We start from the raw sequence: 26,439 nt of genomic DNA on the forward strand, positions 1-26,439 counted from the left end.
TTGTGATGCGGCAATGTCCTGTAGGATTAATGACAAGCAACGTGGGATTGACAGATCAAGATGCAAGTCTGGTCCTAAAGAAACAGTGCTACTAATTCAAATAAGGAAAATGTGGGTTTGTTTCGATTTTATTTAAAGCAAATGTTAAAGCCTCACGTGAATCATCTTTAACCCTAAATGTATTAAGTTGTTACTTCACCTAACAATAAACTTCAGGACAGGTATCTTAGTCATGTTCACAGGGCGGCTTTAAACTTTGACAGCTTGACTTTATCTTGTCAGGCTTCTAAAGCAGAGCCCCACTTAAAGAAGGAGGTAATGGTCAGGATGAAGGTATGAGCTCTTAACAAATCAAAACTGAATAACATATTTTTGTAGAGAAATATTTGCAATGCCTAGAAGTCCATTATCTTATTAAGCGCATGGAATCATCCACAGGGAAGGGAAAAGAAAATAGTTTTCACTTTCGAAACCAGACATTTGTTAACCAAACTGATGATTCTTTTTTTTCTCTTCTAGAGCAAGTATCAGCAGGGATCCCTTTTATGACATGCTGGCAACGAGGAAACGAAGAATTGCAAATAAGAAATAGAACGTGTTCGGCAACTTGTATACCTGCATCATGCTATGATTGAGAATAGAGTGGAGTGATAATGTAAAACTAAATGAAGACAATAACTGTAAATTTTATATATATATATACACTTTACTAGGAGTTAAAAACTTGGCACGACCTTTCAGGGAGTAACAGTTATTGGCATATAGTTTGAAGGAAGCTTCAAATCCCAGAGGATGTTTATATTGGACCTTAATTCAATTGAAAACATGGAAGCCTTGTTTTCACTTACTAGAGTTAACTCCAGTTTACTTGGGTTGAGGGGAAGGAATTTGAGGCTAATAGTAAAATGTCTTGTTATTTGAGCACACTTCCCTTAAGAGGAGAAGTGATTATAAGACTTTCATCTCTTGTTAAAATGCAGCACCAAAAGTGGGTACAGTGCTATCTAGCCCTTAGTTTTTTTAGAAGCAGAAAACCCACAATCTCAATATAATTTTCAAATCTTGTGTGTTTTGCAGTGGGTGAACAGCTGAGTGAAGCTTTCACTTAAGATTTGCTTTCCTATCTTCATGGAAATAGCTTTTCTTCTTCCTCAGAAATACAACTCTGTTCTAGACTGACAGCTACGTAGTTAACTAGTTGTGCCAAAAGGTTTGGTTGATATGCACTGAAATAGAGGCAGGTCCCAAGAGCAAAGGTTTGAGTCTGGAGACATGACACTAACTACAGATGCGGTTTGATATTTGCCAGTAAGCTAAAACTCATTCCCATCTGCTCATACACTTAGAATAAGCAGTAAGATTTAATGACCGGTTTAATCTACTTTTTTATATAGTAACATCCTTCTTATGTTTCAGATATGTTGTAGTTTAATTGACACTAAGTAAGTTACTACTAAAGGAGTAAGACGACGGGATTTGCACAAGTTTAAGCTTTGCGTGTGAAAAGACCTCCAAAGAATTTCATGTGTTTCCTGTTTGTAAAGGGAAAAACCAGGAAGGTGAATCTTGCTGTAAGGTACAGCCCTTGATAGTTAATGCTAGCAGGATTGCTGTTGGACATGCAGAAAAGTTCAGTATTTTTATTCCATTCTTACAGGCGGTTTTTCAGATCTGTGCTTCAGCAGTTCAAATTGAGAAAATGAGTAAACATCCTTATTTTAACTTAACATCTTACATGTCGATTATGTAGTGCAGCTTAACCCCCCCACAAGCACATGTCTCCTTTATCTTATAGTTCATGGAAGATCTCACGGTGGTCATACTTACAGTCTTTCAGGGACACGTCAGCTGCTGCGGCAGGTGTTACCACACGTTGTTCTTAAAGTAAAGCCCCTAATTCCACAATGGGAGCAGACAAGTGGTTTATTTGGACCCTACTTCTGTCATTACTCAGTTTTTCACAAACTTATTAAACCTGAGCCGTGCCTACTGTGCCAATGAACGCTTAGGAGACCAAATACATTGTCAAAGCAGTTTTGCTTGTTGGACTTTCAGAAGCATCTCTGGATACATTCTAGGGAACTGCACTGCCCTGGCAAAACCACAGACTTAGGAAATTCATCTGTTTCAAATCTCCTTTTAACTGGAAGGGAGAGTCTGTTTCATTGTTCCCGTCGTGCTAATTTGCCTCCTTTTGCATGCGGTGTCAGCCTGTGAATGTTTTGCTTTAGTGCATGTTTGCCAAAAAGACAGAGAGGAAAAGAACAAAGTAAATTCTTCTGTACCTTGGAATTTCCCCAGAGCGTGTGGCATCGCGGTCTGCTTGGACGAACGCTCAAATCTCAGTACTTGCCAAGGGAGTAAAACTCAACCAAAGGAGGTACAGTCCTAGAACAACTATCAATGTGGGGACATCTTTGCTTCGTGGAACACACTTAAACTCTTCATAGAAATTAATTACATTGCATGTCCTGTGTTTGCAAAGCAGCATGATTAGAGAAATGCTGGCATCACTTGTTTTGGGCCGTCTGTTCCGCGACTTCAAATTCTGTTTTCAAGCAATGTATCCATCAGGCTGAGCTTTGGACGAGTAGGTTCACAATGGAAATAGTGATAAGCCAGAATCAGTGGTACTAACGAGTGTAAAGGTGAAAAGCAGCAAATAAAGTATTTCTGGAGAAATGTGAGCTCACAGAAGCATTAATAAGCCATGAAGCACTTTTTGTATCAGTTCTTATTTTCTGAAATATCACCTTCAAGAAGATCTATTTATTTAACCAGGTGAGGTTGTCTGCCTATAGCATGAAGGAAATGCCTTGAGAGTTCATTTGTTGTATTTAGTTTGAAGTTCTTACATCGGGCAGAAATAATTATTTAGAGTAACGTGTAACCGAGGATATTATAGGACAAAATATATTATTTCTTAGCATTAAAATGCGACATCTTAAGCAGCTGTTTGTGGTGCTCGATATATCTATTTAATTTACCAAAGCTAATGGAATAGCATTCTTGTGTGTGATAATATTTGGTTTCCAATGTTCTTTGTAACAGTATTACCAGGGAGTGAAATCGGCCCAAAATTTCCACTGGCCACGAGGCCAGTAGAACGAAGTGGCTTGTGAAAATTTTGGCCAAATCAGGTACTGTCCATGAGGGTGAAGAAAAATCTCTCAACCTTTCCCTTTTTGACTCGGCCTCGAGAACAGGGCTTGCTACTTACGAGTAGCTGCTCGGTGGCGTAAGGCGATACCTGTTACAGTTTGGCCATGCTGAGGAAAGTCCTCTGGGGACAACAGACGTCTCCCTTCCTGTTGCACTGAAACTTGTGTGATTCTCCAGCTCTTTTCTTTTTACCGTTGCCCTTTACACCTGCAGGGGCCAGCAAGAGCCACCCCTGCTCCTGCGCGCACGGCATCGCCCGGTGTCTGAACCGCTTGGCCGCCACCATCAGCCGCGTTGCCAGTGCAACCCAGGGAGAGAACTCTGTATATAACTCTTAAGCTCAGCTGGACTGACTTAAAATTTTGCAATATTCTAACAAAAATAAGCTGTATGCCACTTTAACATTTTAAACTGGTACAAAACTGAACCTTTGTAAACTGAGCAGCATTTATAATGCTTCATATATAAACCCAATGCATATTTTTACGATTTATTACATATCTGTTTAGATATGCTTGCTGGAAAAGCTGGGTCTGTTGTAGACCAAATGCTACAAATTAAAGACTTGTGGCTTCCCAGTTTCATTTCTATATTTTCTTGGAAAATGTTTCTAGCTAGAGTTTAAATATAAAATGTAAATACTGTACAGATATGTATTGATATAGGTATTACTTCATGTACACAAGTGATTTGCATGACAAATACTCGGTATCAATCATTGTTAAAAATGTGACGTTCTATGTAAATCCACTGCAATATTAATGTTTTCATTTATCACGTTGCTTAAATCTGGAGGTTTTCTCAAAAATAAAGTGTGAAACTACACTGTTACATAGCTCCTCATTTACCAGGAATACATGGCAGGCAATTGCTGCTGTTCTTTATAGAGATTAAGGTTTGATTTTACAGCACGTGTTACAACTGCTCTTGCAAGGCAAAGGTCTGTTTTCCCTACCTTTAGGCTTACTCCATTCAATTTATCAGGTTTAAATTTTCAGAGAGAAAAATCCTTCAGCTGCACCATAGATCATTTCAATAAAGTCAGCTTCAGCAGTGGGTGTTCCTCTATCAAGAGCTGGTTTCCCTTGAGAGGAGCCCTCCAGGAAGGAGGTGTCTGTCAGCTCCGTGCTGTGAGTTTTAGTCCATCCTGAGTGGGGGGTGAGGGGAGAGAAGGGATGTGATCTCTGCTCCTGCAGTAGGTGAATGGACCCTGCTGAGGGGTGTTGTTGGGTTGCACAGAGTGGGGCCCCAGCGCCGGTTTGGCCTTCTCACACTGGGAAAGTTGTCCATTCATGTGACATATCGCATGTCAAACAACTCCATTTTAAATAAAATCCATTTTAACTTTGCTGTATTTATGTATTTTAGGACAAAGCTACCTGCTTTAATCACAAATGGCAGACCATGAGTAGATTACGTGGAGTTGAAGATTTGCCTAAGAAGCCTCCTTGTTTTACTAACAATCTTGTGGTGAGGGACTCCGGAGCCCAGGTAGTTTTTTTTTTCCATCAATCCTCTAAGGGGATGGGGTTTGAAAGTGCCAGTCAAGCCAGGAGTGCAGCTTGTCTGTACCAAGGCCCTTTAGAGACAACTGAGACTTAAGACAAGTGACAGGGTAGTAAAAAAATGTAATAAAAACATACAGAAGGAGATGGGTTTGATGGTCGATGTCGGTAACACCAACTTTGATGGTCAATACTGGTAATGTTGGGTTTGGTGAAATACCAGAATTCTCAAGACTTAAAAAAAAAAAAATTGCTTTTCACAGCCCTGATAGCTCCCTGGTGTTGCCAGCAGCGGTGTCAAGGTGGAATCTCATGGCTGTTTTTGTCAGTGAACATCTTCCAGCTGCGCAGTCAGTCACCGCGCTGCCCCTGGCTTGGGGCACGAGGCGTCCGCTCGTGGCTGGTTTAGGAAAAAACAAGCTTGCCATCTGCTGGCTGGAGAATTCGCTGAGGCCAAATAAACTTTGGAGCAGAATCATTTTCTTCTGTTTGGTTCCTGATTTATCAGCTATAACAGAGACACTTCCAGTGCAATAAGGATTATTTTGAGGTTAGTATCATAAACAGTCTATTTTTATCAACAATAGTATTTGAAGGCCTTAGTTCACTCCTCCTCCTTCAATTTTCCTTGTTAAAGAGGCAGATACCATATTAAATTTTACAAGGAAAATGTGAATGAGCTTTCCTGCAATACTGTATTTTCAGAATGAAACTTTAGGTGCAGCAAACCGAACCCCTCGGACTGAAGGACGAGAGGTCGTGGTTTGCACACAAAGCATTAACCGTGGCCTGTTGTGGAATATGTGGAATGAAAAAACAACTGTAACCTAATCAAGGTGTGCACATGTGATTCGAACCACAGGGTCCAGATCTAGTGTTCTAAGAGAATTCAGCAATATCTTCGCTGGGCCAACCTCATGACATGATCCCCAGCCAGGTGATGCCATATAAATAACCTAGAAACAATGAAAAAAAAGGCAAACACGAGAAACAGCCAGAAAATAATTTTTCTTCATAGGGAACAAAATATTTGCCATTTCGAAGTACATCCCGATGAAACCCCTCGTCAGGATGTACATTGGCAAAGGGTGTGTTTGTCTAAGATGCTGTTGAGATTTTGTATTTGCACGTAGGATTATTGTGGATACAAGTATTAGCGTTTGCAACTTTACTACAGCTGTAGGATGTGGTTTTAATTATTCCACCTCCATTATGTCTCTACAATCTAACTCTACTTCATACCAGTGTTTATTGTCAGCTCCTACTGGAATGAATCTTACATTAGTGAGGAAATTTTTACAACAGGATCATTTGTTCCTATTTTTGGAATAAGTACAGAACAGCGGACAAAAAATCTTATATTACTTGTCCACCACAATACAGAGGAAATACTCCATGTACTCAAAAGGGTGAAAAAGGATAGAAAATGTATTTGGTGGGGAACTCTTCGTGGATGGTCACTAGGGCAACTGGGATTTGTAACTACAAGCCACATCCTAGAATAGTTTTATTAGCTCTAGTTTTTTTTATACCTATTACTGATAATCATCTTATATATGAAGTAATGGAAAAGGATCTCGTCTTGACAGACTGTGAGCTCTGCTTAAAATCTTATCAGACCAAGGGAGAGCTGCTGAGGGGAATTGATCGTTTGGTCTGAGACGCGGGCAGCCCTAGGAGCTGGTTGCTCAGCCGTGGGCTGGGGCTGGGTCCTCCCGGGGGCTTGTTCGGTGTTGGCGGCTGCACTTGCAGGGCCTTGGGCTGGGAGCTTCTCCCCTGGGCTGAACTTGTGCTGGGTGGTTGTTGGGATGCACGGAGCCAGGTTGGGCCAGGGCTCACATCCCTCGGGGCGGTAGGGAGGCAGCCGGCCTGGAGCGAGAAGCCCCCAGCCCTGAAATACCACCGGGCCAGCATTCGCAGGGACGGCGCGTGGGCTTGGAACCAGATTCTAAGACTCTAATTGCCCAGGGGTTTCTTTCTCTGGGCAGAGGAGGGGTCCCTTCTCTTTGGAGGCACCTGGCTTGAGCTGTAACCTGATGCTCAAGTATGGATGATGGTACCATCCATACTTTAGCCTGGAGTGTTTAATATTTGAGACTCGGCCTCAGGAAACCCCTGAGTCCAGGGAACAAACAATTCCCCCACTCAGAAACAGCTTCTGCTGCTCTGCAGCTCCCAGCTGAAGCTGCCACCAACTGCTCTCCCTCCCTTTCCGGCTCCGTAGCCAGGGCAGGCGGCTGCTGCTTCCAGAGCTCTCGCTGGCGGTACAGCAGGAACACCTCCACTCCTTTTATGCATTTGTGCCAGAGATATTCATCAGACAAGAGACAAGACACCAACTCTCGCAGCCAAAGGACAAAAGAGGAAATAAAAGCCAGATACAGGAAAGGTAGGTGGTTTCTTTGTCATGTTACTTTATGTAACTTCACATCACTGTTGCCATAGGAACATTAGGCAGGGTACACTTATAGTTTGGCTTTATGGTGTTCTCCATGTACCAAAGTGTTACTTTAAGTATTTAGTAAAACATTAACCTTGCTCCCTTTTTTTTTTAGCGTCACACACAGTAAAATGCTACTGCTGAGCTCCCAACCTGTTGCTTGGTTGTGGAAGCTTTTAACTTCAAAGGAGAAAGCCTTCTGTATTCTCGTCTAGGCAGCTGAAGTCCCATGTTATTTATCTTCTCTGGGTCACACGGACAGCATCTTCTCACCTACCACTGAAAGGAAGATCTGATTTCTTGAGTATCAGTCACACTGCAAAAGCTGTCCATTCACATGACATATTGCATGTTAAATAACTCAAGTAAAACTCAAGTAAAAATGCATTTTAACTTTGCTGTATTTATATACTATATAAATTTTACATGCTAGATATTTACAGTGGGGCAAGTGCTTTTATCTTTAAAAAAACAAAGATCAAACTTTAGACATCTCTGAACAACACAGCTTGTATAAACCAGACAGATTATTCAGATGAACTGTATTTAATACAGGTTCCCCACTCATCTCCTGATGCAGGACCAGTGAATAATAAGTGCATCACAGTTTGATAGCATTTAATAATAAAAATAAAAATCACAGTATGAATTTGTCTGTAACTAGACACTTTAGAGAGACAAAACAGACAACTGAGACTTAAGACAAGTGACAGTATATTAAGAAGATGTAATAAAACCATATGGAAGAGTATACAAATAGTACTGAGAGATACATTCAGAACTGCATATTCCTTGTTTCACACTGTTGAAAACCAGAAGATTTTCTTCAGATCTCAAATAGAACTCAAATGTGAAGTGAATTAGTTTCTAGTGTCAGACATCACAGAAAAAAGATGCAGCTCTTGCAAAACTCGAGTTATTTGAGAGCTTGTGAAATTTTAAATAAGTCTTTAAATTAAATATACAGACTGTCAGTTGCAATTTCTAGAATTCCTGGTCGCTGTTGTACCAGATGTCTACCTTGGAGTAACATTACATGAATAACATAAAGTCAACCTGAGTCTGTAATTAAGCAGCATTGAGATGGTCTGTTCCAGGGCATTATCCCACATCAGTGAGATATTTATGTGGTAATTTACAATGTTCAGCAGTTGTAAAAAGGTTCCACCCTTTTGGATTAGAAGTATATTTTAAAAAAGAAAGTCTCAAGTTAAAAACTAAAAAAAAGTCCTTTCATGGTAAAGTTCTGTACAGAAATGTTAAGCACCACTTATGACTGGATTTTGTCTTGATGGTAATTGCTTTGATAATAAACGTTAAGTTTTGATGGTCAATACTGGTAATGTCAGGTGTGATGGTCAAAAGTTGTTGGTTTTGATGGCCAGAAATTGTTGGGTTTGATGTTGGGCTTAGTTTGAGCACTGAAGGCTCCCAGCAGGATGCTCTGCATCTGAAAGACAAAAGGAAGACACGTCACGTCGCGACATTTCACATAAAATTCCATCTCGGTGGTTGGATTGGTGAAAGAGAAGTCTCACCCCTGCCCACAGCTCCATCTGCTCTGTGACTGCAGGATCCAACTGCCTCGAGAAGGCGGCTTCCTCATCTTTCAGCCTTTTTTAAGATTAGATTCCATCATTCAGAAAATCCTACTCGAGTCTCATTTATTTTACAAAATTGACCTTCCCCATGAGGAAGCTAATTAATATATCTGGACTTGATGTAATATCATAATTATCAAGAGTTTAAGTTGTCAGCAGTACCATTGCTGTATTTATCAGTGAACACCTGCGCTGCCCCAGACCTGGGTCACCAGGTGCAAGGTGTTCACTTCCTCGCTGCCTTCTGGGGTTTAAGAAAAAACGAGTTTGCCATCTGCTGGCCAGAGAACTCGCCAAAGCCAAAGGAGCCTTGGAGCAGAAGCATTTCCTTCTGTTTGGTTCCTGCTTTATCAGCGAGGACTGAGACACTTCCAGTGCAATAAGGATTATGGAGGTTACTATCTTTAAATTCTATTTTTAACAACAATAGTATTTGAAAGGCTTCAGTTCACTCCTCCTCCTTCAATTTTCCTTGTTAGAGAGACAAATATATTTAAATTTTACAAGGAGACTGCATGAACACTTGGCTTTTCTACCATACTGCATTTTCAGAATAAAACTTTTGGCTATGTCCTAGACCACAATTTTTACTTTTCCACAAATGCACTTTCCCTTTGGCTTTTACAAACTTTTCAGTACAAGCATCACCTGCCTGTGGAAACCACGAGGAATTTTTGAAAATTAACATCTCTTCCCAAGATTTAACTTCTCCCAACTGCAAAATGCAGCCAGCTATAATGCAACAAGATGAATTCTATGGTTTTCTTTCCTAGAATGACATTTTCAACACTGGTCACTGCCTTTAAACCCAACTCTTAAATTTGGGATAGGTATAAAGTATAGAAAATTTAAAACTAAAAGTCGCTTTAGGATAGTGAGCTGTCTTTTTCTGAGATTAGTTCAGTTATCTAGAAGAGTAAAATAGATGTTTGTTTATTAAAGCATCAGAGTAACCGAGACTGGCTTTATGTCAGATAATGGGCATTTAATAAGGTTTTATTTTTATAATAAACACTTTTGTTCAGAAAAATGTCATGGAAAATGTTGATGAATTTGATTTTGAATTTCTCGCAATGTGCAATCTTCCTCATTGCATAATTCTAGAGGGAATTAATTTAAACTCTATTATCTACTGAGACCTCAGGTCAAGACTATGACAAGCAACAATAGAGCTCAGTGAACCTTCAGCCAGGCATTCAAGTTTGTATTTGGTTTTTTGTTTATAAGAAGCACACAACTTTTTTAACGCTTACAATTGGGAAAAAGCTGTATCATCAGCCCACTTCTCTGTATTTTTAAGCCTGTACCAAGAGAAATAAACCACAAATAAATAAAATAGTAGCAGGAATTTAGCATATTCTCCAGAGGTTAAACTGCACGGCCTCCTGTGGAGAGTCAGCAACTGTGAATTCCATGCGCTTAGGAGAAGGCAGATCTACATCTGAAACAACAGTATTTCAATATTATCACTAACTTCTGTTACTCCAACAGTTATCACTGTTTCTACATTCTATAGTTGAACACAGTGTTTTATTCAAATCTATTACTCTGGCAGCCTTTTTTAGGAAGTCTATTTTTCACTACAGTTATTACTAGCCTGGAAGTCTGATGTCACCATCTTCCATTTTGACTGCTGAACCTCCTGTCTTCCTACTAGATTCTTTTCCAAGATCTGGCTTCCTGAGTTTATCCTAGTTAAATGGACTGCATTTAATAAGGCATCTTGCATCTCTCCTGCTTTTTTACCACTTGAACCATCAAGCCAAATTACTTGCCCTTCAACCTCTTCACAGCATCATTTCACACTTCCCCTCCAGCAGTAATTTAAAAAGCCTATACATTTATTTTTAATATTAACACAGACCATTCAGAAGCCATGACAAAGCGGAGATTTCATCACACAAGCATTTAAAGACTGCTTTGAGTAACAGTGTCTAGGTGAATAAAAAGGAGTCCCCTTATCATCCTGTGGCTCCTTACCTTTAACATACTCATTGGACGCGATGGAGCTGTATTTCTTGCTTTCACCCACACCAGGAGGTTTCCCTTCCTTGCAGGGTTGTTTGCTGCCCTGGTTTCTGTATTGCTCACATACATAGCCATCTGGAGGACAGGATTCTTCCTTCTCTCGCGTGGTCTTCTGGAAATGAGGATGTAAATAATCCAAGTAGTCTTTCAGTTTCCTCATGTGTTTCTTCTTTTTCTTCTTTTTCTTACGTTTGCGATTGTCATTGTTAAAGCGGAGCACAGAGCAATCCGAATCATAAAGTCTGAAGGAAAGATGCAAGTTAAAAAAATAGAAAAACAGATGTAGCACTTGATGCATATACGAAACGCTATTTATTTTACCAGAGGTGATGACTTGCAGCATGTCAGCTACTTTGTGGCCATTTCTGTAGGTCTAACTTACTTCAGATGCAGCAAACTTAAGCCCTCAGACTGAAGGACAATAGGTCCTGGTTTGCACACAAAGCATTAACAGTGGCCTGTTGTGGAATATGTGCAATTAAAAAACAAAAATTGTTGGAACCCAATCAAGAAGGGTGTGCAGATGTGATTCTAACCACGGGGTCCAGATCTAGCGTTCTAACACAATTCAGCAATATCTTTCCTATCTTCGTTTGACCAACCTCATGACATGATCCCCAGCCAGATTATGCTATATAAATTACTTAGAAACAATGAAAGAAAGGCAGACACGAGAAACACTCAGAAAAGAATTAGGAAACAATTGCTGATTATGCTGGAATCCTTGCTTACTTGTAATCCTTTTCTCGATGTTTATCTTTGGACTTCTTTTTCTTCTTGACCTTCTTAGATTTTTTCATTCTTTGGTCATCTGTCTTCCGACACTCCTTCTCTGTTTCGCTGCCGCTTCCTTCTCCGTGGCTGTATTTCCTTTTGTCACTTCTCAACTTTTCTTTTTCATTTTCCCGGCAAGAGTCCTCAAAATTTGAATGATTTAAATTTGCTCTGTGGCTGCTAAAGTGATGTACATCTTCCCCTCTAGAGAGTGCGTTGTGAGGCCACCTGCTTTTGCAATGATAATCCTGATGTGACCTGTTGTTGTAAGCTTGACTTGATTTGTCAAAGTCTTTATCACAATGAGATGACCTTCCCTCTCTACCATCTCTTGTGCCACGAGAGGAATAATAATCATTATAGTATCTGCATTTTTCCCATCTCCGTGGTTCATCTCGATAGTATCTTTCTCTGCTCCAAGTTCTCTCCCCTTTGTAATGATAATACCTATTCCTGTCTTGTTCTGACCTTTCTCTGCTTCGGGACCTATAACAATAATATTTTCCTGAGCTTTTGCTATTATGTGGACTGCTCCTTTCAGTATGAGAAGATCTGTACTTGCTTTCACTGCAGTATTCCTGCTTATGACGACTTTGCTTATTTGTTTCCACACTCCGAGAGCACCTCCTTTTGTGGGAATGATCATCATTGCTTCTGGTTTGCTTCTCCTTCTCCCTTTCTTCGGTGTCTGAGTGCTCTCTCTTCCTCCGGTAGTGATCTTTGTCGGTTTTTTTAGAGTCATATATTTTTTTCTTGTATTTTTTCCTATGTTTCTCTTCTTCACATTTTTTATTACTCAGTCCCTCAGGTTCTCTAGAAAACTGACTCTCCAAAACTTTATCCAGCTTTGTAATAGAAGAGTCATTGACAGGTGGTACCTCTACATAGTTCTTAGAAATGTCCTTTGTATCTTGGCATTTATCTGTAATATCTAGAGATGCAAGTTTTTTAGAACTACATTCAACGTCAGACTTTACAGAGGAAATTTGCCCTAACTGCTCTTCACTCTCAGGAGACCCTCTGACATACAATGGATTTTCTTTTGAAATGAGTTCAGGTTCTTTTGATCTTCTTGGTTTGTCTTTGTCTCTACTATCTTCAGACTCACACTGCCCAAGGAATACATCTTCATTGTCCAAGGATTTTTTCCTGACCTTGTGCTGGCCATTGATATTGGGGTGTGCATTATCAGCTTTCGTTATAATACTTTCAGCAGCTTCTTCTTTGGCAGAAATGTTTTCAGAATCCGATTGAGTCAAACGATTCTCAACCTCATAGCTCAAGTTGGAAGGAACCTTCCTGGATTCTTCACAGGCAAACAGCGCTTCCATTACTACCGTTTCCGCACGAGCATCATTCTCAGAAGATTTCTGAGGTCCAGGGATGCTGCACAAAAGAAAAACGTGTTTCTCACTTGAAGTCTGTTCAAAAGATGAATGTTAGGAGTAAAATCCCCCTAAGTAAACAAATTGGTGACTATGGGAAAATTCTGAAAGACATTCCATCTAGAAGCCTATTCTTAGACCTTCCTCGGCTCCCAGGAAGGTACTTTTTTCCTCTGGATTCTGCAAGTATTGCATTAAAAACCCACACCCAACACACCTGCCTCCCTCCACTTACTGCTCTGAATCGCATCAATAGCAAAACCCACTATATTTGCTCTCCTTTCAATGAGAAAAGAAGTGCACACAAGGATTCCCCATGACGGGAATTTACATTCACACATCCTAGGATGTAAAAAAACAAGGAAAAGGAGGATAGAAATAGTATTCCAGACAATGGGCAAACATAGAAAAACATTCTATGAAGAAACAAAATCAGTTTCTTAAGAGTCATCTGCCTGTAGCTGCTACCAGAACAACGCAGGCTCCGTGCTGATGCTTGCAACACTGGATGCATGGTACAGAATGCTCTGGACCAATCTAAGTCTCTTTTAAATCCTATTAGTAGAACGCAAAACAAAGATAAACTTGTATGAAATCTTGTATTAATCACAGTGTATTCATTTTACCTAATTTCCTCTGACAGGCTGTTCAGCTGGTTGTATGTGAGAGATTCCAGGATTATTTCTTGAGGAACTGGTGACAAAGCTACAGGCATCTACAATTAAAACACAGATGTTAACACGCAGAAGAAACACTCGTGTTAGTAGAAGACTGCGCTTAACAAATTTCTACATCAGGTGTTAAGCAAAATCACTTTGAGTTACATGCGCCCTCCCCATTTCACACGTCACCCCACTCACTTCCCCCAGTACACTTATTAAATTTATGAAGTATTATCTCAGCTGGACTTCTCTTAAGTTGACATGCTCTTGTATGTCAGCTCAGCTATACAAATTCTAGTGGGATAAATTTGTGCTGTGTGTTTTCTTGGCATTTCAAATTAGCTAGGAATATTATAACATTCCTGAATACCAAATACATCACGGATGAGAAATTCTAGGTGGAACAAAGATAACTCACTGTTTCAAGCAATCCATTCGTTTTAGAAAAGAAAATCTCAGCAGGTTTAACAGGTTGGACTTGGCAAGTGGAATCATCAAGTTTCCGTCCATTGTCTTTAAATTCATTATCTAAACTAATAGCACCGTTTAGTGAATCGCTTTTTGGCAGCTCATGCTGGGATCTTTCTTCTTTCACATTCTGGCAGGAAGAGTGGCAATTCTGTAATGTACGGACCACCTTTCCAATCAAAATTCCGTTAGAAGATACTACGTTGCAATTCCTTTTAAACAAGCCCTTGGACTCCTCCGATTTTCCTGAAAATTCTGCACCATAAGGTACTGCGTTTTCAGAGCCCAGTTTGGGATTTCCATTCACTGCTGGCTCAACAAACATTTCATCGGGAACTTCCTGTTTGGAAACGTCAGGAGCAACTGACATCGTAGAAGCGTTTGAGGTAGACTCTGCTGCAGAAGAATTTGTAATTGTGGATGAAGGGACGGGCTGGCTTAGATCCTCATCCTCCGCAGCGCTGCTAAGACAGTCGGGTTGTGTCACAGTCTGACGTGCAGGCAATTTGTTATGAATACTAATAGTGATCTTCTGGTTTTTTGATGGATCTGCAATTGAAGACCTGGCGATTGCCCAGTTCTGAACACAAGCAGCTGGTGGAGCTGAAGAAGGCCTTTTTACAGTGACACCAAGTGTATTTGGATCCTCTTTTAGGGGTCCATTTCCATTTAAACGACTTGAATTCTGTATTGAAGAAAAAGAGTTTGCAAGGTGAATACGTGCAAATGCACAGCACTTGAAGTTTTAAGACATAAAATTCTCCCACTAAATATTTCCACAAATTGCCTCAGCAGCTAAGAAGAAAAGCACCCCCTTTCAAACATAACTGTAAGTCCAACAAGCATGTCTAATTCTTGCTTTTGGTTTACTGCTTATATGGCCAGCAGCAGCAGGGAAGCAATTATTCCCCCATGGGAGTCTGCACCTCAAATCCTGTGTTCAGTTTTGGGCCCTTCAGTACAAGAAAGACATTGAGGGGCTAGAATGTGTCCAGAGAAGGGCAACAAAGCTGGGAAAAGGCAGGTATTTGTCTCTTCTCCTAAGTAACAAGTGATAGAACTAGAGAAAAATGCACTGAAGTTGCACCAGGGGAGGTTCAGAATGGATATTAGAAAAATATCTTTACTGAAAGAGTGGTGAAGCATTGGAACAGGCTGCCCAGGGAAGTTGTGGAGTCACCATCCCTGGAGGTGTTCAACAAAGGTGCAGATGTGGCACTGCAGGACATGGTTTAGTAGCCACAGTGGTGTTGGGCTCATGATTGGACTTGATCATAGAGGTCTTTTCCAACCTTAATCATTCTATGATTCTGGTTTTGGAACCCACCCAAATAACCTAGCATTGACTAAAGCTATTCATAAATATATTCCTTTTCCCCTTTAAATGTTCCCTGAAAACCCCTGGATTACTGGTACTCAGGAACAAGACAATTTGTTTTCACTGGGGGGAAATCTTTACTTTTTAAAAACTACTTAAGCATTAATAGACTACTTTGATTGTCTCAGACCATAGCTCTCAGTGCTATAGAAAGGCAAGTTGGAAGCACGAAGTAATGAAGCAGCACAGCTTCACGCTTCAGGATTAGCCACTGTTTGAATAATTCTGGCTGTAGCATGAGGGCTGTGAAGAAAGCCGCAGTGTGGGAGGGAAAATAAAACTCAGACGCTAAAAACAACCACACCACCCCCCAACCCAAAACCCACCACTAATTTGGTGCCATTATCTGCCCCTCCCCCCCCATTACCTTTATCATATGAGGAGGAAGTCGGGGTCCCATAAATCCGGCCTGCTTACTATTAGCCCCCCGCTGACCAAGGAATGAACGGGGATACGACGGTGCCGGCAAGTAAAAAGCACGTTCTCCGAGTGTCAAATCGTAACGCCTTGGAAAAAGAGCAGAGATCTTTGTTTAGAGGTTTTCTCTGAGCCTATTCTTGCATTAAACCCCATCTTGTAATTTTATAGGAACAGTTTCTATGACACAGAAGAGACACGCAGAAGACTTGACCAAGACTACCAACTGAAAATTAGATAATGGTTTTCCTACAATAACTATACTTTTCACAGCAATAACTCAACCTTACACCATCTATGGCCTTAGTTTTTCCTCTTTCCCAAATTAGCCAGCTACAGAGAGCAGATACGTAGCAACTGACATAAGTGCAATTGTTTAAGGCCAAGCAATAAGAGATATTGAGTGACATGAGGAATGTCAGGTTAGACAGATCTGATTGATACAAAACAGGCGTCTTTTCCCAGGACAGAAAGAAAAACACCGGAAAAGAAAAAGATCAGTGATAGGAAAGCAAATATATTCTGAACGCATTCAGTATTTGTTACCTGATATAAAAAAGTACGTAAGCTTGCTGATTGAGCACTGTTTTGATATCAGAAAGTTCTACTGAGGCATCATTCATTCGATACCAAAGTCCATTACCGGCCTACAAATAAAGACAATGATAGCTTCAGATAAACTGCATATTTTCCAAACAATATCACAGACAGAATACTACAGAACAAAACATATCAAAACAAATAAAAGAAAACGTACAATGCAACCCTTTCCCCCCAGAACAGTAGTTACCAGTAATATTTTAATGTCTTTGTCAGCATAGATCGTACCCTGTTAGAAGTCAAGCTGATATCTACCTTTATGAAGCAGAGATAGTGTCCTGCGTTACAGTTGAAACCACTATGTACAAGAACTGCGTACAAAGCATAGATGAGTGGTTCTCCAATTGCTTGGGACATATATGCTCGAAGATCCAAATATTCAGGATATTTTACATCCTAAACACAGATTAAGAAGATTCAAAAGTTATCCTGAAATACCTTATAGCCTGAGAAAAACACTTCTAAAAACATAGTCAAGGATTATATGAATATATTTTTTGATTCATTTAAAAATAACCATTCTCATAAACATCATGTAGTAATTTAAGCTGAAGAGAACTGCTTTCCACAGAATTAGGTCTTTCAGAGTGAGGTATGGTCACACGGGAACTTTATCAGTATTAAAAAAAGAAAGAAGCAGCCAGTGTTGTTATACCGACTTTTCTTAGACTATAGTTATCAGCCCACAGCTACTGCCTGCAAACGTTGGCAAATGTTAAATAAGTATTCATCTTTGGGAGATTGCCCATTATGGAAGATACAGTTGCATCACAGCTGTAAATATACCTTGTTGATCTTTCCACCCGTAAAATTTGCAAATCTTTTCAGTGATATTGTGAGAACGTTAGAAGAACGATGTATCGTGTACCTCTTTGACGCTGGAACCATCTTTTTACACCTTAAAAACAAGCACAGACAAATGTTCAACAACATATTCTCCCTCCCCCTGCCCTCATCAAAGTCAAACAAGTTTCTCTCACGCAAGCTTCTGCTACTGGAATGATATTAACTTGCATAATATGTTTTTTTCTATTCATAAATACATACACTGCATTTCAGGTTTGTTAATAGAAAGAAGATAGCAGATATAAGAAGACAGCTCTACAGAACAAAGAGTAAAGGATTTAGAACATTATCTTTTGAGAGCCAAATCATAGTATCACCAGGTTGGAAGAGACCCACAGGATCATCGAGTCCAACCATTCCTATCAAACGCTAACCCATGTCCCTCAGCGCCTCGCCCACCCGTCCCTTAAACCCCTCCAGGGAAGGTGAATCAACCCCCTCCCTGGGCAGCCTCTGCCAGGGACCAATGACCCTTTCTGTGAAAAATTTTTTCCTGATGTCCAGCCTGAACCTCCCCTGCTGGAGCTTGAGGCCATTCCCCCTTGTCCTGTCCCCTGTCCCTTGGGAGAAGAGCCCAGCTCCCTCCTCTCCACAACCTCCTTTCAGGTAGTTGTAGAGAGCAATGAGGTCTCCCCTCAGCCTCCTCTTCTCCAGGCTAAACACCCCCAGCTCTCTCAGCCGCTCCTCATAAGTCTGATCACGTATCTTTGTTATGCCAAAAAGCTACGGCTTCCCAAAAACTCGGTGCAAAGCAGGACGAGGAATAATCTCTCGTTTAAGAAACATCACCAGAAGGTAAAGGGAGACACCATTTCTTGCTACACCAAAGCAGAGATTTTGAGCACAATGTCCTTGATGTATTTGTTCAGCTTTCTGCTGGAATGCAAATATTAAAAGCGGAACAACAAAGTCCCAGTCCTCAGGACTAGAAACTGCAAACAATTTCTAAAATGGATCATGTATTAATAAAATGGAAGTCTAACGTGAGCTTACAGACATAATTCTTAAAATATATTTCTAAAGAGTTAGAGACACAAAAATTGCTCTCTCAGAAACAAATGTCTTATTTTCCAAGATTTAATGATTTCAGAGTCAGAGTTGTATAAACAAAACTAAGTGAAAAGAGCTGTGTCCTATTATCTTCTTTCTAGATAAGCCAAAAGATATCTTATGCTCTAAGTCATGCAATACGTTAAATATAATTACGATATAATTAATATTCATCTTACTTGCTACACTTATAGCTGTTTTCACCGTCCAGTTGTTCCGGTTTCACAAATTGTTCTAGAGCTCTGGTGACAGATGTAACTGCCTGGATGAGCAAGAAAGTAGAGCACTAAATCACTGCAAATGCAAAATTTCAAACACTTGCTCATGCTTTACGCGAGAAGCTTGCTAGGTCACACTTCAGTAACCTACCGAGAACCAGCAAGCACTGCGATAAAGGAGGCAGAAGAGTATGCTGAGCATTTACCCCACTGAAAATTATTCTACTTTGAAAGGAAGAAACTTTGCAATACCAGAGACAGCATCTGTGATATGATTTGGCAACAACAGGAACAATCAAACCTGTCAGCGTCTACTAAAGGAGAATAATCAAGAACTATGAAAGGATCGTTGTTTGTGTAGATGATATATTATTTTTCCAGCTTAAATCCAATGCAAACACGGACCATTTACATGGCTTCCGAAGCAGAACAAAGGCCAAACCAACCCCATCCACCACCAAGCTCCTTCCTTTTTAACAGTATATGGTTTTAAGTAAAAGAAGATTACTTTAGAATTCTCTACAAGTCTTTAAACATCTTGACCCATATTCACAAAACATCTTACCTTTATATCTAAAGTAATATCGAGGAAAGGCTCATACGTATCCGAAACCGCTTTGCAGTTCAAGCACTTCACTGGAATCAAAATACAAATGCTTAACAACAGGTGAAGGAAATGAACTGTGCATATTTAAATTATTAACACATCACTTTAGTCAAACTACAAACTCCTTTCCCACAGACAGACAAATCACAGACCAGTTTGAAGGACGGTAGAAGTTTTAAAAAAGTACCTCGGGATCTTAGATATCCTCCAAATATTTGATAAATAAGTGTGGTGGCTTGAGAAGATCTGTCCAATCTGAAAATAAATTACAATCAGACCTCAGACGATTTAAGGCACAGAGTTAACTCGTGAAACAGTTCTTTTTGTGAAAGCCAGGGACCCAGATTTTAATCTATGACAGTAACTAAAGGAGGAAAGGGGGCTAGAGAACATTCAGAAGTTAATTTGTTTATGCTTACTTGGTGCTTCCATTCAAGCAAGCCTTCTGCAAAGCATCAACAGTGAAGCATAAGAATTCATGCGCGTCCTCTTGACTACCAAAATGGAAATGTTTTCCTATTCCTAATAAAGAAGAAGGTTATTATATTTACCTCACATAAAATGAAACAAAACCTGTATTTCTAAAAAATCTCTCTTATTTCAAGACTCAAAACCATTTATATGCATCAAACAATTCTTGGAAAAATTGAATATATGTAAAAAACCCCTGAAGTTACTTACTTTTAAGGCCATTGATAACAGATGTAGGTTTGATGGCATTATTAGAACAGCACAGGACCTGGTTAATGTGAGTTTCCATTGTGCACATCATACAGAAGCCTTCCTCATGACCTAAGGAGTTAAAGAAGAAAGCGCCTCAGGCTCGTCAAATAGACACTGCTACAATAAAAAAGAACCACTCCAAAAATAACGATCTTTAGGCTACAGGTACAACATCCTCTCTCCACGCTACATTCTCTTCTCCTAAGGTGTCAATATCCCAGCAGGTTTGGGACATTTGATTACGCTGAATTGTATTGAATAAAAATGTCAAGTAAGTCAGCATTAAAGTGCAATTGCTGGTGAGAAATTTAAGTAGCAATTGCAAAGTCATTTTTCTGGCAGGCTGACAGGAACGTGAACTCCACAGCCTGCAGAATACATGAGGAAACAATATTAGCATAGATGATACAGCACTAAGAGAGAACACGTGTTATTTTCAGGTGAGCTTTGCAACACAGAGATAGGAATTCTATGGGAGAATGGAAAGATTAAAGTTATGCATGTATGAGTATTTCTGCCCTCCTTTTTTCAACAGGATTCTGAACTGCAATCAATTTTATATATGGTAAGAAAATGCAGTTACATTTCTAGGAATAAATACTAATATACCAGACTAGAAAGCAGACAGGCGCCTTGGTGAAAATACACATCTACAGATATGAAAAGAGACTCCTAGGCTGAAGTTAATTCATGTATAAAAATGTAATTAAACCCACAAAGTAAAGGTTTTAAAAACTACAGAACTTTATAGAGAATAGAATCCATCCAAATTTTAATACATTCCCACAAAAAACTTCTATTTGAGTTCTTAAGAGATCAGCTCATGGTACTTTCTACTTCTTTTTTTTAACAGGTCAACAGCGAACATACAATTTATCACAGTGTTAGTGCATTTCAGTATCCAGGCTGTGAAGACTAAGAATCTACAAGGCAAACATCCTAAATGTTATCACTTTTCTACCAGCAGGAAAACCAAACACCTTACTTTACACTGCACTTCATCATTTACATGAAGCAAGAAATGATCTCTTTCTGCAGTTTTTCCAAGGTGAATTAAATGAACAAATGCACTCTCTATGCTTTTTTGTTAATATTAGGTTGGTGTAAAAATAACCGCCATTTGGATTAAAGTTTTATTTAATTGTATTCACGTAGACTGCTTTAAAGCACTAAATTCACTCTAGTTATTTTCGCTAATGGTTTTGTATTCATTGTTTATTCTCTTTTATATTATACTACCAAATTAAAGATGGGGAAAAAAGCATATTAAAGCAATTTTGTTGCATGAGTTCAAAGAGGGATGTATAGCAGTAAAAACTGCCGGCAGTATCAACCAAGCATTTGGCCAGGGGCCTGTCAACCAATGTACAGCAAGATATCGGGTACAAAATTTTGGTAATGGAAACAAGAGCCTTGAAGATGAGGAGGGTCATGGGCATTCTGCCTGTGACAGACAACAATGAACTGAGGGCCAGTATTGAAGTGGAACTACACAAAGGAACTTGAGAGGTTGCGGAAGAACTCAACATTGACTGTTGGTTGTTTGACATTTGCGCCAAACCAGAAAATCAGAAAAGCTCAAATAGTGCGGCACAAGCTGAATGAAAATTTAAACAAAATCACTGTTAAAAGTCTGTTCTGTGCTTCTTCTGCGCAACAAAATCAATCAATCTCTTGGTCTCATTGTGAAGAAAAGCACATTCTGTATGACAACAGCATTGCACACAGTGGCTGGGCTGAGGTGAAGCACCAAAACACTTCCCCAAACCAAATCTGCATCAAAAGAAGGTTATGGTTACTGCTGGTGGTTGGCAAGTGGAATCTTCTACGACAACTTCTTGAATCCCGGCAGAACCACCACAGCAGAGAATCACTGACAGGAAATCAACCAAACACCAAGAACCGCAATGTTCACACAGAAAGCTGGTCAATCAAAAGGGACCAACTCTTCTCCATGACAATGCCCAACTGCATGTCTCTCAAACGACTCTGCAGAAGATGCACAAGCTGGGCTATGAAATTCTACCTCACCCAGCTTACCCACCAGACCTCTCCCCCACCAATTACCACATTTTCAAGCATCCTGACAACTTTGCACAAGAGAACGTTTTCTACAACAAAGCAGCAGCAAAAAGTGCCTCTGACGAATTCATCAATTCCAAGACTCCAGAATTCTACGCTACTAGAATAAACAGATTTGTTGTTTGTTGACAAAAACGTTCAATTCTAATGGTTCTTATTTCAATTAAGAAACCTTAAAGCAGTACATCTCAGCTTACAATAAAGTTGACTGTTAAAAATGGCAATTATTTTTGCACGAACCTAATACAATGTTCAAAGCCAGCTCCTAGAGACAAAACAGCACAACTGAGTTTTCTTCACAGAATCACTGTTGCTCTTCCACCTTCAGAGCTGTCCAACAGATTTATAATAACCAGGAAGTACTTACATGACTGGGTGTGTTCAAGAGAAAGCATGTAATTGGCAAGAGGAGGTGTGTAGGTCAAGCACTGTAGAGTAGAATTAAGGAAACATGTGTTGCCGAGATTCTGCAGTCCAACTCCAACACTTTGTGTTTGTTGCCAATCCATACAAATTTTCTCCGGTGGAAAAAGAATCCTTTGCGGCGGGGCAATGCCATCATTAACAACTACAAGAAAAATATGTTTTAAGAGAGATGGATTTGTTTTAGAAAGGATATTTAAAACAATAGCATTCTGCACGAGCACCCAGAAGAACCAGCTATACTCCAAAACACAAACCCATCTGACACACAGCTGCCACTCAAATTTGCTGGTCAACATACAAGAGTTTGTCCTATTTAATTCTTCTAATGGAAGGCAAACTGCATCTCTGATTTGAGTAACTTTCTCTAGATTTCTTTCCATCTACAGTCTTTAATCTGATTATTAATTCAAGGAGTAGTTTTTTTCCTTCTGGTCGCTTAAACCACAAACTTAGACTTGTAATGTTATAGTATTAAAAATAACCAAGATGGAAACGTTTTCTCTGCATAACAGAAAAGACCTGGATAAGTCAGTGTATTATGAAAAGCTCCCCATAACTGACCGTAAGTAGATCCAAACTAAGTTACAGAGAGTTTGTAAAGAGATAAAACTAAGTTTTGCAACACTGCTCAATTAAGTTGCCTTAGGGGATTTGCTAAATTGAAGTTTACTACTGCAGTCTTTGTTCATCCTAGTCCCATTTTTTAGCAGCGCAACAAATAAACTGTGTTTCCTCTTTGGTTGAGAAAACGTTGGGAGGATGAAAGACATACTTACCAAGATCTCTTTGGGCAAAAGGCTTAGATTTTTGAGATGATCTAGAGTAAAGGGCACCTCCGGGTCCCTTGTCCACAGAGACTTTGTTTGGATCTTCTGCAGGTGGCACCCGGCCCAAATTTGCGGTGCGTGACGTCATTTTTTTTGTACGGGGTTTCTTAGCTTTGTCAGATCGCCTCGATGAGGATTTTTTCGGTTGTGAAGATTTTGTCTTGTTAACTATGGTCATTGTTCATATCTGTAAGAGAGGCAAAAGTTCTGGTTGACACAAGAACCTCGAGAAGCATTAAACTCAACCCAAACTAAACACACAAAGCAGAATTTTCAACCAAAGCTGTAATTCATAACTTCTGCAGAGCTGGCGACTGATGACATTTACACTTTCACAGGTCTTTAATCCATTAATTACGGTTACAGGGACCCTTTTCGTAAAAGAGCTGTCAGCAGCAGCACATCCAAGTGCTGGCCTGTTGCGATCCAGGAGGAGCTGCGTGGCCCACCTTTTCACTCCTGGGAACCTGAGAGACAGCTCTGAGAAATCTTGGGAAAGGAGTGCAAGAAAACACTGCTGAATTTATTTCCACCAGGATCTCTTCTGCCCCTCCAAGAAATATTTGTTCGGATACAACCTGGGCAACAGTACTTGTGGTATTTGGCGCCTCTCACATTTATAACTCTACTATCAACTGAAAAGCTGAACCCAAAAGCATCTTTTTCAGGTCTACTTAAGTAAAGTTGTACATTTTTTTCTGGAAAAACAGCTGAAGAATGTAAGCTGTAGAAAAGCAACGCTGAACTTAAAAGAAAGCAAAACAAACCCTAAAGGGCAAAGGCAGTAAGCGATACTGAGTCCTTTGTAAAATGCTCATTAGGTTTCCAGATGACACCTCTTCAAATACCGGTAATTGTGCGTGCACAGTAAGCCGCTGAATAACTAGAGGATGAATTACAACTTCTACACGTAAATTTTTGCTATCTTAGTACCTCACAGTGGCCCGCTGTAAGTTTAGGGAAGCCATAAACTTCACCAAGGGTTTAAAGCAAGAGCTACTTTCTTACACAGAAATAACCGAGAGAACAAAGCCTAAAGCAGTTCCAGATTTATGGCACGGCTTGATTGCTACTGATAAAACTTAAGGGAGATTAAACAAAGCACGGTAAATCAGAGAACTCCCAGTCCCACAGAAGACAAATTATGCGTAAAGCCTTTAATCAGATCTTTTCCCCTTTAAATTTTCTATTCAAAATCCACTCTCTACACATTTCTGAGAAGGTAGCACTTCATTTTACTGGGAAACGAAGACATCCTTGTCCGTTCGGAAGCCAGACGGCAGCTCTGGGCTCGGTGACCCTCAGGTAAGATCCACGCTCCGAGCTGGAGAGGCCAGTGGCATCTCCTCATTCGCGACTGACAGGGAAAGCGCTTCAACAACATATTTAACACACGCTTGCGGGACAAAACCCAGAATTGGGACTGCAGTGAAAGGCAAACTGGAGAACATTATCACAAAGAGGCCTGAGGTGAGCCTCAGGTGGTATTCCGTTCATTTTTAACAATGGAGCAACACGGCACCAGGTGCAGAGCACCACACACGGGCCGATACCAGTGCTAGGAAGGCTAAATCAACCCCACCGCTTCTTCAAATCACGCCAGTGCGATTCTTAATTCAGATACAGTTACTTTCGGACAAAGAAGTACAAACAACTCTGTCGTTTTCCCTTCATCCCCCCGCGCGGGGCCCGTTCCTGCACACACGTGCGGCCGCCGCGCCTCGGAGCGACATTCCCTGATATTCCCCGAGCAGATGCGGCCCGAGACTTTCCCCAGGATGACACCGACAGGCACAGCGGCCCCGGCAGCGCCTGCATAGAATCACAGAATAACCAGGTTGGAAGAGACCCACCGGATCATCGAGTCCAACCATCCCCATCAGTCACTAACCCATGTCCCTCAGCACCTCGTCCACCCGTCCCTTAAACCCCTCCAGGGAAGGGGACTCAACCCCCTCCCTGGGCAGCCTCTGCCACTGCCCAATGACCTTTTCTGTGAAAAATTTTTTCCTGATGTCCAGCCTAAACCTCCCCTGGCGGAGCTTGAGGCCATTCCCTCTTGTCCTGTCCCCTGTCCCTTGAGAGAAGAGCCCAGCTCCCTCCTCTCCACACCCTCCTTTCAGGTAGTTGGAGAGAGCAATGAGGTCTCCCCTCAGCCTCCTCTTCTCCAGGCTGAACACCCCCAGCTCTCTCAGCCGCTCCTCGCAATCCTTGTTCTCCAGCCCCTTCACCAGCTTCGTTGCTCTTCTCTGGACTCGCTCCAGAGCCCCAACATCCTTCTTGTGGCGAGGGGCCCTGCCGCCCACCGGCAGCTTCGCCTCGGTCTCTCTCAGGGGTTTCCGCATCCCCATCACAAAAAAAAAAAAACCAACACCCCAAAACGCATCAGCTACGAGCTGGACCGAAGCGTGGGTATTCGCTCTCCCGCTCGGCGAGATAAATCGCAGCTGCGGGAGGTTTGGAGCCGCTCAAACCTCCGAACCGCACAAAGCGGGGACCGCGCAGCGACCTCCGGCCCCGCGGGCGGCGGGAACTCCTGGAGCGGGGCGGGCACGGCCGCCCCTCGGCGCTCCGGAGCGCGACCCCAGCAAGGGGATTGAGAGAGAGAGAGAGAGAGAGAGAGAGAGAGAGAGCGCCGGCACCGGCGAGACCCGCTCCCGAAGGGCCGGACGAGCCCTTCCCGCCCCTCGGCTTCTCCCCGCGGCCGCGCCGAACGCCGCCGGCTCGGCTCTGGCTTCCCGGGAGCGGCGGGACCCCCGCCCCGGCCCCGCGGGGGAATCGAACCCGGGCCCCGCGGGGAGAGCGCCGGGCGGACCCCGGCCCCGGGGCCGCTCCCGCCGGGCCGGGCCCCTCGCCGCGTGCCGGGCCGGCGCCCCGCCCCGCCCGGGGGTCCCTCCCCCTCCGGCCGCCCGCCAGGCGGGAGGCGGCGGGGCCCGCGCCCCGGCGGGCCGGGCCGGGCTGGGCTGAGCCGGCCGCTCTCCCGCCGCCCGCGCCCCGCTCCGCTGCCCCTCCGCGCCGGCCCCTTCCCCGCCCCGCGCCGCCGCTTCCCTAGGCGGGCGGGCGCGGCGCTCCCGGCCCCGTTACCTGGCTCGGCCCCGCTCGACTCGGCGCTGCCGGGTCCCCCCTCGCCGCAGCCCCCGCCTCAGCCCGGCCCGCTCCGCCTACCGCCCCAGCCCGTCGGGGAACAATGACGTCCCCTCCGCCGGCCTCTTGCATCCGGGGCCCGGCGCGGGCCGGCCG

The 26,439-nt window shown here is 41.9% G+C and overlaps 3 protein-coding genes across 4 annotated transcripts in view; 1 reads left to right on the forward strand and 2 right to left on the reverse strand.

The window, feature by feature from the left end:
• CYTH3 (cytohesin 3) overlaps positions 1–3,993 on the forward strand; it is a 46,295-nt gene extending 42,302 nt beyond the window's left edge. For both annotated transcript variants that reach the window (XM_069870597.1, XM_069870596.1), the window contains exon 13: positions 520–3,993. In XM_069870597.1, coding sequence (XP_069726698.1) covers positions 520–592 — 73 coding nt within the window. In that variant the 3' untranslated portion in view covers positions 593–3,993. The remainder of the gene's footprint in view (positions 1–519) is intronic.
• The window catches only part of CCZ1 (CCZ1 homolog, vacuolar protein trafficking and biogenesis associated), a 189,154-nt gene that overhangs the window by 107,672 nt on the left and 55,043 nt on the right, over positions 1–26,439 (reverse strand). The window lies entirely within an intron of this gene.
• USP42 (ubiquitin specific peptidase 42) lies at positions 7,066–26,426 on the reverse strand. The gene is made up of 17 exons (XM_069870381.1): positions 26,284–26,426; positions 23,149–23,386; positions 22,314–22,514; positions 19,823–19,933; positions 19,561–19,663; positions 19,329–19,396; positions 19,100–19,170; positions 18,496–18,578; positions 17,207–17,318; positions 16,676–16,816; positions 16,367–16,467; positions 15,771–15,909; positions 13,976–14,710; positions 13,522–13,610; positions 11,469–12,896; positions 10,689–10,978; positions 7,066–8,557 (listed from the first exon to the last, which is right to left on the reverse strand). Exons 2-17 carry the CDS (start codon positions 23,375–23,377, stop codon positions 8,517–8,519), a joined length of 3,942 nt encoding a protein of 1,313 aa, XP_069726482.1. The 5' UTR covers positions 23,378–23,386; positions 26,284–26,426; the 3' UTR covers positions 7,066–8,516.

Source organism: Phaenicophaeus curvirostris, chromosome 16, assembly GCF_032191515.1.
Source record: "Phaenicophaeus curvirostris isolate KB17595 chromosome 16, BPBGC_Pcur_1.0, whole genome shotgun sequence".
Classification (NCBI taxonomy): Eukaryota; Metazoa; Chordata; class Aves; order Cuculiformes; family Cuculidae; genus Phaenicophaeus; species Phaenicophaeus curvirostris.